We start from the raw sequence: 14,463 nt of genomic DNA on the forward strand, positions 1-14,463 counted from the left end.
CCAATTTTGTGATTTGCTTTGTATCATGAGTTGAGTTCATTGCTAAATCTCTATTTACTATCTTTTTTGAGGGATGTTTTGACTACAAAGAAAACACATTAACCATAGAAATAAGCATTAATGATCACTGTAGAGAAAAGACGGGTGGCTTTTAATGGATTTTTTAACAGGTTAATCTTTCAAATTGAATATGTACTCAAATATATAAAGCAAAATCTGATATTGCTACAATTTTTTCAAATGTATTAAATATTCTGAAATTAATGTTCCGTCAACGAGGCTTTCAAGGGACTAAACAAAGAATCTTTTTTACTAAATGCAGAAAAAGAAGCACCAATACACAATCTATTTTAAAAAGTTTTCAAGTTAGACAAATCATCAACTTAATGTTGTGTAACATACACTTAATAGTTTTTTCGTTAAACTCCAGGTTGAACTCAGTGTCTGTCATCACTCTTGCTCCAACAGAGAAGAGCTAAACTGAGATTTGCTCTAATCTGATTAAGGTAAACAGCTCAGCCATTGATACCTGACGGACTGTGAAGTTCTCAAAACAAAGCCCTCGATGATTCGCTTAGTGAGACGGAGGCTGGCCAGCCTGTGACTCCCAGCGCAGCGCTTTGTTGGTCCAGTTGTTACATTTCATTGCATCAGACCCTGAAACGGCTGCCAAATGAAAAGCCTAATTTAGGTTTGGAGAGAAGAAAGGGGAAGCTGTTCTCTCAGTCCCTTATAAGCATTGGTTCATTTGAAATGTGTGGTGTTAAATTGGCACGTCTTTGCCGTTTTATCCAAGAAAACAACTTTATTATACAACAAACAGTTTTATAGCTTCAAGAAGTTTGACATTGTTGATTTTTTTCTCATGCATGCTTTATCTGAAGAAGTAAACCTCCCACATTATGATTCAAACCCTCACCTCATTTAGCATAATCCATAATGCATAAAGATAATCTCCACCTGAGCAAATGTCGAAAAAAAGCCCTCACCTCTGATGACTTACTACGTCTTGCTTGGAATGAAACTGATAGGACTCTGAAAATAGCCCGCCCGTGCTCTGAAATATTCAGCATGTGTGAGTGAATGTGTATGTGATCGTTGTGGCCCCAGTGAAGCCTGAGCAGGTCAGAGAGAGTAGCCCTGCTGGACAACAAGTGCCGTTTGTTGTCTGTCCGCCTTGACAAAGGCAGCAGTGAAGGGCAGGGACTCCATTCAGGAAGCTCCCTGTTGATTCAGTGAGTGGAACAGCAGCCGCCGTTCTAAGAGCCTCACTCTCTTTCTGTGTATGCGCGTCCTCTCTGGACAGCGGATGACCCTGGGTTTTATCTTGACAGATTGATTGTCGGATACCACATGTCATCTGGGATTTACTGTACAAGATGAGCAGGAAGTAACGGACAAGAGAGTGTGGGAATCCTGAGATTAAAGACGAGCTGAAATGAGAGGAAAAAAACCCATGCAACATTTTTGTCAATGATTAGGTAAAATGTTCGCTGTTTCATTGATTGGTTTAATGTTTTCTATTGGAAAGGCATCTACTGGAACGCCTGAAGCATCAGTTTAACATGTTTATCAGCTGAAATCCGCCCTTTTGACTTATTTTGCCATCAACAAATACTGTGGCATGAACAGACATCAGTAGCCAATGTTTATCTGTTGCATGAAATCTGTTTTTGCAGTCAAACACATGAAAACATTGGCATAGTGGGAGTCAGAGTTTCACCAAAACAGTGATTAAAAAATCCTCACTGGCAACTGACTAAATTATTCATTTATGTATTGGTATCAATATTTCTCTCACTGGTGAATGTCAACAAAACAATGATCCACGTTTTATTTCTTTTTTTACTTTCCTGGATATTCATCCTACTTTTGTATCCAACCATTAAAAAGTGGATAGTGTCAACAAGAAATGTGCACTCAAAGTAAAAGTATCATTCTAAATTTGTTGGAAATAATCTGAGAATATTTAGAAAATAATCCAAATTATTGCTAACTCATTTTTTCACAGATGGTCAGGGATTTCCACCTTGGTCTGTCAGCTTAATGCTAACATAAAAAAATTCAAAATTGCCATAAAAAGGCTAACAGATTTAGCAATTATTGATTGCAGTAATTTCAATTTAGGAAATGATCTATTCATTTAAAAAATGTGGTGTAAACTAGATTATTTGACTGATCATTTTCTTGCCAATGTCATGTTCACAGCTTGTTCCTTTGATTAAGGGGAGGGGTCTTGCTGCAGACAGCAGATCTTAGACGCCCCCTTGTGCAGACCACCACTGTGAGATGCTGCCTCTGTCTGAATGGAAGTGATATAATTTGATGATGCAATGATTCCAGTTTCAGACTTTCTCATTCATAAACAAAGCCTGGCAGTTACATTTATGAAATATCCACATTGCAAACATTACAGACTAATCAACATTTCACAAATAAAACATATAAGAGGTCTAATCCAGGATTAAATTACGTATCTGTTTTAGAAGTAGTGAAGCGAAAGGTGGGATGCTATAGCTTCAGTAGATTCAGATTTCGAGAACTTAGGCGTGGCTGAACATACAGTACAACGTATGAACCAAAGACAAAACTATACATTCCTAAAACAGAGTAAAAATGGCTAATGCAATAAATTACACAGTATAAAAAATTTTGCGCATATTTGCCTCGTATGAGTAGTAGCAACTGTAGTGGTAGGAGGAATAGAGTAATTACTGTTTATTTAAGATATTCATTGCAGTATCTTGAGCTTAAGCTAACATAGCTAAGTTAGTTATGTAGTTATTGTTACTAAGCCAATGCTGCTTAGTTAGCTTTAGCAACATGAGCTTTAACAATGTGGGCTTTTGCAAATGTAGCTAAAGCTAAGTAGCTACATAGGTAAAGCACCTAACATAGCTTAAGCTTATGAAAAATCGCCGCCATATCTTGTCTTTTAATACTGAAAGTCACTTGAACTGAATGTCTTCTTCATTGTTAAGAAATGGATCATAAATCCATTTATTAAAATTCATGTTATGTAATCGCTGTGATTGTTAGTCTGAAAACTCTTGTATTTTTTGTCTACTTGCATTTTCTTATGTGGCAGACCTGCCTATATTAATATGGCATGAATAAAAAAACCGAAGAAGACGTTCAGTTCAAGTGACTTCCAGTATTAGAAGACGAGATATGGCGGCAATTTTCCGACTTCCAGTATGGGGTGGAGGTCCCTGTGATGCATCCAGGTCCCTCTCTTGGATTTAGCTAAGAGCTTATATTTAGATCATATTTGTAGGTTCTGCAGCTTTGTTAACAGCTAAAAAAGTTATGTTAGCTTTAGCTAGGTTAGTTGTGTTGGTGTTGGTTTTTTTGGCAGAGGACAAGTTTTTTCCTGCAAGCAGACTCCTTTACTCGGCTTTATCAAACCCTTTGTAATTTGGTTTTGTAGGTCAGGTTTTTGACTAACTTTTGGTATACAAAACAGAACCCTAAACAGAAGTTTAATCCAATTTTATTTTGAAAGTCTTAGCACGAATTTCCCTTCTGACAGAGGTGGCGTCTCACAGTAGTGGTCTGCAAGAAGAAGCATCTTAGAGCTGCGGTCTGCAACCAGACTGTCTTGGAACAAAGAGATACTAAGTTAGCTTCATAGCATCTTTAAAGTCAATAACACTCTTTTGTTATTTAACGGTGGTCAGCAAACAGCTTTCAGAAGCACTACACAATACTACCAGGCAGAGGTAGAAATAATTGGTAGAATTATAAATATTTATCTCAAGATTAAATTTAAGTTGCATGAAACCTTTAAATTTCTATTTTTAAAAACTTTTCAAATTGCAAATCAAGATCCAGCCCAGGTGCCAACCTGATCCTTGAACAGACTTTAAAAAAAATCAAATCTGAATCACCAGCGCTTTAAATAAGGCTACATTCTACACACTTTGTCCACAAGCCTCAACAAAAGCAACACAGCTGCATTACATTACTGTATGTTTGATATTCACAACTAATACTTTGCTTGAACAAAATCCCTTATAGCTTTATAATGCCAGTCTATTTCAGGTAATAGTGGAAATATGACAGATGAGCATGACTAGCCAAGACCATCTCCCCAGATGGGCCTGGCCTGTTGCCTTAGCATGGTTTGTTTGCATTCACACTGACCAAAACAAACCAGGCTTTGGGCTCAAGTGTACTTGGATCCGGGACCGGGCCCAAAGTTTGGAAGCATCCTTATATATCAATGTGACCAATTTACCTGAATAAAATGCCGAAACACACAATGTTATGTGAGTGCAGCTGCCACCATCACCCACGGGGCACGTGGGTGATGGTGGTATTCACCACTATTATGTATAATGCTTGGATTTGTGACTTTTGAGCAGCTTTTCTCCCTCATTAGGTTGTAATTCTACAGTCAAAGAAAACTGTGCTATGCTGATGTGTAAATTAACCTTGGAGAGTGCTGGTTTGCTAATAATTTTGATTGTTTATGGAGTTTTCTTACCTTTTAGGGTAGTCCAAATTTCAATTTCTGTGTAACTTATTAGAAAATTGGTTTCTACTGAACAACACCAAGCATCACAGCATTTAAGTGTGAAATATGTCAATTAGAATTCTTAATGAACACCCTCCTTGTAAAAATTGTTCTATTGCTTGACCATTTTCAAAGTTTTATAAGATTTTGCTTCTTAATTCAGCCTGGATCCATCCCTTTGCTGGGATGAGGAAAATCCTGATTTTTTTTTTTTTTTTTTTTTTTTTTATCAGAGTATTCCACATCCTACACAAGTTTGACCTGCACAAACTTGAGGTTTTAACCCAAGGAAAAACAAGATTAGATTAGCCTGAATTTACTCAATTTCTTAACCTATTCTTTCCCCTTTTGAACAACCTGATTTCAAGATTTGATCCAATCAGATTATAGCTTTGACTTGATCAGATTGCTTATGAACAACTGGCTCCAGAAGATGAAAGCAATTGCAAACATGTGGGTGTACATAAATCATCATCTGGTTGTCTTAGAGTAATTTCATGCAAAAAGAGATAAGTTCAAAGGATAAACTTCTGCTTTTACATTTGTTTCCATGAATCGTGCTCCCCTAGCAAACTCTTCATGTAACCACAGCTCAGTGAGTCACTGAGGTTCATGAATGTCAGTGTTGCTCAGCAGAGGGTGATGCAGGAAGGTGACCTTTCCTCCAAAAGAGCAATGGGTGTAACAGGAAGTTGTGTTCCCTGTAGCCTCTAAGCACCCTGTGGCTCAACACAGGGGTCCTTCCCTCCTGCTGTGGCCTCCCCCTTGAACACAGTTAGACTACACAGCCCACCAAGGCCTTATTTTCTTGTGCGGACTGCAGAACTTGTGCTCAATTAAGCAAGAGTGAGTGGTGAAAACCTCCCTCTGTGTTAATGAAAACTGGAAAGCTCCTCATTCATGAGGGGGATTTGTCGCTGATGTCATCAGTAACACATGGTGAAGCATGCCCACCCACAGAAATTTCTGGGCCCCTCACAGACTCAATTAAAGGGCCATCTTTGGATATCATTTAATAAGATCAATGCATTTGGGATGCACACAATTATCATCATGTAATCGGTGTAGGCATATGAAATTTTCTAACACTTTATACAACCGATATATCGGCTGTGTGCATAGTTAAGTTTGTCGAGTTCTTGGCAGGACCGTCAGTGTTGCACGGGGGGAAAGGGTACTGACTACCCAGGCTCACAGAAGGCAGGGGCCCATAAGAAGCCTGTAATTTTGATTTTGGCTGGTAATAAATGTCTTTATTAAATCAAAAATGTTTGTTTTGAAGGACTGAATTTGTTAAAATCAAACAGAGTGAAATAAATACTAAGGGGCCCCGGCTCTTCTCTTCAAAAATGTCCAAATGGTATAGTCCACATCTGGCACTGCATGTGAAAGCAGTGTCTGGAGGATAGGAGAAAGGTAGGATGATGGAGGAGAAGAAAGCAGGGACAAAGAGCGAGATGAGGATAATGGATGAGAAGAAAGCAGGGGCAGAGAGAAAGATGAGGATGATGAAGGAGAAGAAAGCAGGGATAGAGAGCAAGATGAGGATAAAGCAGAAGAAAGCAGGGATGGAAAGCAACATGAGGATATAAAAGAGAAGAAAACAGGGATAGCAAGCGAGATGAGGATAAAGGATGAAAAGAAAGCAGGGACAGAGAGCAAGATGAGGATGATAAAGGAGAAGAAAGCAAGTATAGCGAGCGAGAAAAGGATAAAGGAGAAGAAAGCAGGGACAGAGAGAAAGATGAGGATGATAAAGGAGAAGAAAGCAAGGATAGCAAGCGAGATAAGGATAAAGGAGAAGAAAGCAGGGATAGCAAGCAAGATGAAGATAAAGCAGAAGAAAGCAGGGATAGCGAGCGAGATAAGGATGATAAAGAAAAAGAAAGCAGGGATTGCAACCAGATGCAGTTAATCAAAGGAGGAAAAAGCAGGACAGAGAGAAAGATGAGAAGAATCAAGAAGAAGAAAGTAGGGACAAAGAGCGAGATGAGGATGATGGATGAGAAGAAAGCAGGGGCAGAGAGAAAGATGAGAATAGTAAAGGAGAGGAAAGCAGGCATAGCAAACAAGATGAGGACAATTTAGGAGAAGAAAGCGGAGACAGAGAGAAAGATGAGGATAATGGAGGAGAGGAAAGCAGGGACAGAGAGCAAGATGAGGCTAATAAAAACAAACTAATGTGAAGGAAATAATACAAGTGAATCTAATTTAACCAAAGTAATAATATTGCTCATTAATCTAGGTAAATTATTGTTCAAAAAAAAAATTAAATTGCATAGGTATACATAAAACAACACATCAGTTCTGCTTTGTTTGCCCACTAAGGGTGGCCCTCGTATTTTCTTTCTTGGGTCCCAAAATTCCTAGCAATGCCCCTGGGCAGGACCATTGGACCTACATCAGCTTTAGTCTTGTTCTTTGTTTATCCTAATTCTTAAAAATTTAAAGTGTATTTTAAGGACTGAATCTTAATGTTTGAAAAACATGTAAATATTGGTATCAATACCATTATTAGCTTAAATTAACATGTGAATATTGGCATATTGGATATCAAAGGAAATCCAACATCATGCATCCTTACAATGCATAGATTAGTGGTATTACTGCTAACCTCCTGACTTGGTTTTGCCTCCAAAGCCAGACTCAGAACAATTTTGAAGCCAACTTTTTAAAAAAAAGCTGACGTGGGTGCACCTCCCTGTCATGTCTTTTTCCCCAGTATCCCAACTTTTATTCAGGTCCTGGCAATGGTGTACATGGGCTGATGTAAGAAGGGGGGTTACATATAGACACAGTACATTTTTATGGAATAAAGAAAACATGCATAATTTTGAGTATTTTAGTTAAAATTTTATTGTCTCTTATTTAGGATGGATCATGTTTTTGCAAACCTTCATGTGCCCCCCAATGTAGCTGGGGGTCCCAGAAAGCTTTCCGTTTGTGAGCAGCCTTGGGTTAAGCTGGGGCAAAACAACACACAGGGAAGTGTGTTTTTGTTCAGCCTCTACAGTAATCTGTGCGGCAGCTGTTTAGCTTTTGTTTTTATACACTTTTGACACATCTGGACACAGATTTGTTAAACTGTGTGGATGCACCTTGCTGGATAAATTGTGACTTTTGTATTTTTACCAACAAAATGAGCTGATCCTGCTGTTTTTTAAAGTGGGGCGGCACATGCACTTGACACTGGCATTCCACCTATGGGTTGCTTCTATCCTTGGCATGAGTGAAACATACTCTTATTTTTTCTGAGGCTCAAACATTTAGAAAACTTCTCATTAAAGGACTTCAGTGTGAGTGATCTACTTCATCAATTGTGTTTTCTTCATGTTCTTAACCAAAACCTTTATTTAACCCTAGATCCCTGCTGGTGTTTGTTACTGTGAGTCCATCATGAATTTCTACAGTTAGTGATGCGTTCAGGGATGTCGCCAGAGCAAGGGAAGAGGAGTAAGGTTGGAGTACCCGCCCCCTGTAGTAAACCCATCTCACTTCACATAGCTACATTATAAAACAGATAACATTTTTAAGCGGCAAAATGTTTAAAATGGGGTCTGGTTTCAGGAAGTTCAAGCTCCTGATGCTGCAATTAAATTGCTCCTTTTCTATGATACATATTGACAGGCAGGCTGAGGGCTCCAGCTCTTAATGTTTATCTGCTTCAGCTAAACAATGGAGGTTTTCCGTCATTCCCCCTTGGGTTTGCAGAAACCCAGCATCCTTTGGGGCTGCAGATCAAATTTGGCAACCCAACATCGTAAATAATCAAAATTCATGCTAAAAATTCAACATGAGAGAGGCATATTTTTTAGCCTTACCTTTATCCTGACTTGAAGAAATGCTCTCCTCCTCTTTCGGATTTGCAACCTGTGTTATTATGGACGTGTTGTCCATGGAAACGAGATGTTCTGCACCTTCGGCTACACCGTTTTATTCCTTGGCAAACATTACCGAGCGTACTACAGTCCCCGGGCTGTGCACAGGCTAGCAGAGCGTCCGCTACGTGCACCATTAAAATCCCATCTTACCCGAAGCATGCAGTCCCATATCCCCGGAGCTTACAAAAAAGATACGAATTATCAGCGAGAAGGTGACAGTCCGAGGATGTGCAGGAGACAAACAAAGCATCAAGTCCTGCATTGGAGTCGTGTTTGTGTCCGCTGTGGTGGTTGCAGGCAGCATAGCACCCCGCCTGCTGCTGCTGCTGCTGCTACTGTACGCTCCGTCTCCAAATACACACTACACAATATCAACTGCGTGATTCGGTTACACTGTTTACCCAGAGATGGCGACCGTGCTCCTGCCACAGGGCCATGCAGGCTCAGCTCGACAACACGCCGTAAATATTTCTATTATCCGTCTCAGTTCAGGCTGAAAACCCTGTCAGTCCGCCCACCACTCACTGTTTGTTGGTGTTTGAGCTCATTTGGAGCCTGAAAGCTGGGAGGAGAGAGGAGGGGGCTTACGGGAAGCTTATGGTAGGCACAGTGCAGGTCAACGAAATTGAAAAATAAAACTAGCTCTTTTTTCCTGGGACTATGCTTTTCCATGAAAAAAAAAAGATTAAATACTGGGTAAAGCTTAAAAAGAGACTGGCACAGAAAATGTTTCCCCTCATAGTCAGGATTATAAAACTGCAAAGGTCAAGAGTGAGACAACCTCGCCATCCTTAAAGGAGAATTAAAGTGTAAATAAAAAATAAAACTTTATTCGTCTATACTAAAGTGACTTTTCTTAGATTATTTAATTATTTTTCCTTCCAATTTCTTCCTTCTGTATCGCCTCAATAGCACCTCTTTGTTGCTGTACCAGCTAAGACAGCTCTCTACCTTATGTATCTGTGGACACAACAACAGAGAGCCCAGCTGAGGGATTATGAGTTTTTAAACGTTTTAATTTACTTTGTTACTCTTTGACCCCCATCTTCCCTGAAACAATACAAAGGTCATGACCTTGGTGTTATCAAGTGGTGTCAAAGGCTTGGAATAATCTGAAAATACTGAAACAAATAAAAACATTTAGTCCATAGGTGTCTTCATTTGTGGTAAATAGAGCACATCACCCCTTACTTCACAGCTCTCACTTTAATTAAGTGAGGAGCAGAGGGAACCATGGCTTTTGCTTCACTTAGTTTGAAAAGAAAGAGAGCTGAGGAGAACACAAAAATTATGTTGTAAGCTTCCTGGGCAGAGAGGTATTCTGGTTTGTTATTTAATATGGTCTATGAAGTGCTGGTATAGCCAGGCTTTTTAGGCCGGGGTGGCCAGGACGTGGCTGTGATTTATCGCTGGCATCAAGCCACCTCCTATCTCCAAAATCTCCAGTTAAAAAAAAAACAACAGTAATTTTCACATTTTTTAACACTAGTAGTTAACAGCATCTTTTTGACATTTTTCATAGATTTAAAATTTGTTCAAACCATCTGACAGATGTAAGGAGGACCAATAGAACTGATTCATGAGAAATTTTTCAAACAATACAAGGGGAACAAGGCTTGGGCCTGATGCCAGCATTATGCAGGAGGGCCTGCAGTGTGTGAAAGTTCCTTTTCGCACAGTTAAATTTTATGTCATCACTTTCGATCTTCTTGAGGGTTCCTTATTTTCTTTCAAAATAAAAGCAGGTCTGTATCCAAACAGGAATTCAATGACCTTTATACTAAGACAGTATGAAAAAAGTTTTAAATGAAAATTAGGAGAGGGGTCTGGCAGCAGATCGTACATCTCTGACGGCCACTTTCACAGACTGTCCATTTGAGACACCATATAACTCAGAAAGGAAGTGCCGTATTTTGCTGGTACCACATATTTCCAGTTTTAGATTTTAAAAAAAATTCATCTGTATTTACACAGAGTCTGGAAGTTACATTCGTGAAAAACACACATTGTAAACATTATGGAAAAAAGCATTCAATAAATAAAACTTAGAAAAAGGTCAGAGGTCTAATCTGGGATTAAATTATGTAGGCTATAGACTCGTTTTAGAAGTAGCAACACCAATGGTGGCTCACTTTAGCTATGTTAGCTTTAGCTAAAGCTAACATAGCTATGCTAGCTACGCAATGAAAGTTACTACAAGAGCGAATAACAATAACAATAGTAGCTTGGTTAGCTTTTTATCAACTCGAGCTTTAGCAAACCTAGCTAAAGCTAATGTAGCCACATAGATAACATTACAAATGACCCATTTACAAGTGAATTCAAGAAACAAAAATGATGTTAATGGAAACAAGATTCTGGGGGCAAAAAAAAAATGCTGAATATACTGTAAACAAATAATTAAAATTAAATTTCTGGTGTCGGGCCAAAAACTCCTGTCTCCAAAAATCTGATTTGGGGGAGAAAAACCCAAACATTTAAAATCATGAAAAATGGAGATACAAGGTTTTGGCCCGAAGTCAGCAAAATTTAATAAGAAAATAAATGTTTTCTAGTTTTCTAAATTGCCCTTTAATAATAATAATAATAATAACATATTACTTTAAAGATTTGCATGGGTTGCGAAGTCTCAGTAGAGTAAAATTGTAGATATGCTTAATCCTACATTTTCCATCATGCAGTTCAAGAGCATTTTTGTGTACCTTGTTGATGACAATACATCAATACTTAAGCCTTTGTTAAAGATGATCTCACTCAAAACCCAAGCTTAGATAACCCTGACGAGGGTTGTTCTTCCCAGACTTGATAAATCGCCTGAAAAACAAATGCCCTTCCATTAAAGCACATGCAAATCAGTGAAATGCCCCATTAGTTTACAGTACACCCCATATAACCTGTTCCTTACCTCTCCAGCTGATCCCCACCTGTGCACCACCCACTCCACCCTCCCCACGCTCCGATAAACAAACATTATTCATACTATTTCAGCCTCACTGGACCGTAGAATAACAACAAGGGAGATGAAGTGGTTTTCTGGTCTGTTGCCAGCAGTGTGATGTCTAAGTTTGTCCCTCTTCACCTTCGCTGTCACTTTAATGGAGCCGAAGCTCACACAGCCCAGTATGACCCCACCTGAGGGACAGGTGTATGATGGCATATGGCCGGGAGGAAAACAGCAGTAAGTGCAGGCTGTCATCTGTTGATTGTGCTCATAATTAGTATGTAATCTCCCAGCCAACATGATGCCTGCAGTGTGGGTCAGTGAGTCTGCTGTGATACTTACGATAATGTATGTGTTCAACCGATACCATAACACAGCTGTGTGAGACACTTAGCTCAATCACAATCTCTTCTCAGCACTTCACATTCAGTATCAGGTTACTTTGTGTGTCAAGACTGCAAGGCCTTTTGAAATCTGATGACACAGAGCCTGTGTGTAACCACAGCTGTGATGCTCACAGAGGTAAAATAAATAATTCTTTAAAGGCATACAGAAGCTGACTGCTCCCAGTTGATGAAAAAAAAAAAAAACAGAGCATTGATGACTCAAGTAAATACAGTCCCATGGTAAGTCATAGTTATGATGTAAAATGGTAAAATTGTTAGTTTATATATTTATTATAGGGGCAGTTTTGCTATAATTTTCATAGGACAGGGATCATAGCAGTGGTTCCCAAATAGTGTGATGAAGGCACTCTGGTGTGCTTTGGGGTAAATATGTAGGTGTTCCATGGGAATTTTTAAACCATCCACTATTACTGCAATTATGCATTCATTAAAGATACCGTGAAATGTGTTGAAGAGGCTGATTTGCATGGAAATTAATATGCCTTGAGATTTTGGCTTGATAAGTTGGGCAAAATAATTAAAAGCCAGTGGCTTCTCAGATGAAGCTGAGAGCAAGCTATGACTTGTTTTATTTCCTTACTGACTTTGTTTAGATTCATTTCCAGCCCTATAGTTACCTGAAAGTTGTCTCCTACAGTTTGCTGTGCTTTGCTGGCTGCACGTTTTTTTATTTAGCCTCGCTGAGTCCCCCTGTCATTGCTTCGAACCACCTAGGGGCCCCGCTTTGGGAGTGCTCTGGACCATCTGCACCCAAAATTGTCAGCTTAAAAAAATCATTCTTAAGGGAAAATACCCTGACTTCCCAGTATATCTGCTTATTAAAACTTAACATTTTCAAATGTCTTCTTAATTTTTACTTCATAATTTTCGCCTCTCAGCCGACAAAAATCTCACAATATGTTTTGAGAAGGGTTTGGCTACAGACTTGAGCTCTCAGATGCCCCCTTTTGCAAAACGTTACTGTTAGATGCTGCACCGGTTTGACAAAATAGGATATGTACATGGTAAAATAATAATAATAATCAGATTAAATTGGTAGGGTTAGGGTAAAGGTTAATGCAGTGTAAGGGTTAGGATACTAAAAGTTGAAAGTTAAAAATCTGACCTGCAAAACCTGATTAGAAAATTTTAAATAAAATTGAGACAGTCTGCAGGACAAAAAACTAATCCTCCATGTAAACATCCAAACAAAAAAACGTAGCTTTCATAGCTCTGTTAGCTGCGTAAGCTACGTAGATAAAGGCGCTATGTAGATAATGGAGCTATGCAGCTAAAGTAGCTAAAGCTAAAGCTCATGGATATTTATACTAACAAAACTACAACACTTACGTTAGCTACATAGCCACATTATCTACGTAGCATACATATCTGAGTTAGCTTTAACCAAATCTGGTAAAGCTCATACTGCTAAAGCTATCTTAGCTACGATGGCCGGCATAGTAGTGTTAACCATATAGCTAGCATAAATACATTAGTATTAGCTAAAATGGTTTACATAATTTACCCCCAGGTTAGACCTGTTACCTTTTTCTCAGTTTTATTTATAAAATGTTGCTTAGTCTGTCATATTTGCGATGTAGTTATCTCGTGAATTTCACTGCCAGACTTTCCTTTTGAAAAAAGTTGAATTTAAAGAAATCTCTCCCTTAGGTGCCCTAATGTTTGAAAAAAATGCTGCAAAAGTGCCCTTTTGGTGCCTTTGTCAGTGACCATGATGAGGTGCCCTCTTGGGACAAAATTTCACAGAACCCACTTTGTTGCCTTTTAAATGGATAAAATTTAACTACAAGCTCAGTTTGGTGCCCTCTAAATGGGCAAATTTTAGCAACATACTCTCTCTGGTGTCCTCTAAATGAACAAAATTTGTCAAACTTCCCTTTTTTTGTGACGTCTAAATCAGTGGTTCTAAACTGGTGGGTCAGGACCCAAAAGTCGGCCCGCGAAATTATTTTTTGTGGTTTGCAAAGGTGTGCCAGGGTAAAAATCTGGCCCAAAGTCTATGATGTATGTAAGGCCTAAGCCAAAATACATCTGTACATTTCATATTACTCTGTTTTTCCGTGATATCGAGTACATTTTGGTCGTTTTCTCTAAGGAAAACAAAACTGGTTATCTTATTTTAATGTGTAGTTTCTCCAAATCTCTAGAATAGTAATGTACTCCTTATTGTGGGACATAGAATAAAATGCAGTTTATGCATGTGTGTGAGTTTAGAGTTTCTATAGTGATGCATTTGTCCTGTCTTTCTGTTGAGTCACATTTTGACCTAAATTATTATTTTTTTTTAATTCAATATTCTATGTTAAACATATTTGATTTATGAAAAATGTTTTGTAACTTGGGTCACGATTGCTCATTCAAGAGTTGTTGGTGGGTCCTTAGGCTGGACAACACCACTGCCTTCTTTGGTGCCATGCAAACAGACAAAACTTGATAGGGGCCCTGTTTGGTGTGATCTATTTGATGCCTTGAAAGTAGACAGACTTTGACAAAGTGCCCTCTAGGGTCCCATTTAAATGGACAGTATTTGACAGTGCTTTCTGTAGGGTCCTCTAAATGGACAAAAACTGGGCCCTCTTTGGCCCATATCAAACATCCTGAGCCCGCCATTGATGTCAGACAATAAGGTTGAAGAAAGAGAATGCTTTTATATGCACATGTTTTGTATTGTTACATATCTAACTTTTGAAATGTGGCAGGGTAACATACAACACA

At 38.8% G+C, this 14,463-nt stretch overlaps 1 protein-coding gene across 2 annotated transcripts in view; it reads right to left on the reverse strand.

Annotated features, from left to right (window-relative positions):
- The window catches only part of ctdspla (CTD (carboxy-terminal domain, RNA polymerase II, polypeptide A) small phosphatase-like a), a 66,047-nt gene extending 57,118 nt beyond the window's left edge, over nt 1–8,929 (reverse strand). For both annotated transcript variants that reach the window (XM_041814318.1, XM_041814317.1), the window contains exon 1: nt 8,341–8,929. In XM_041814318.1, coding sequence (XP_041670252.1) covers nt 8,341–8,416 — 76 coding nt within the window. In that variant the 5' untranslated portion in view covers nt 8,417–8,929. The remainder of the gene's footprint in view (nt 1–8,340) is intronic.
- Nucleotides 8,930–14,463: the final 5,534 nt, after the last annotated feature.

Source organism: Cheilinus undulatus, linkage group 19 (assembly GCF_018320785.1).
Source record: "Cheilinus undulatus linkage group 19, ASM1832078v1, whole genome shotgun sequence".
Lineage (NCBI taxonomy): Eukaryota > Metazoa > Chordata > Actinopteri > Labriformes > Labridae > Cheilinus > Cheilinus undulatus.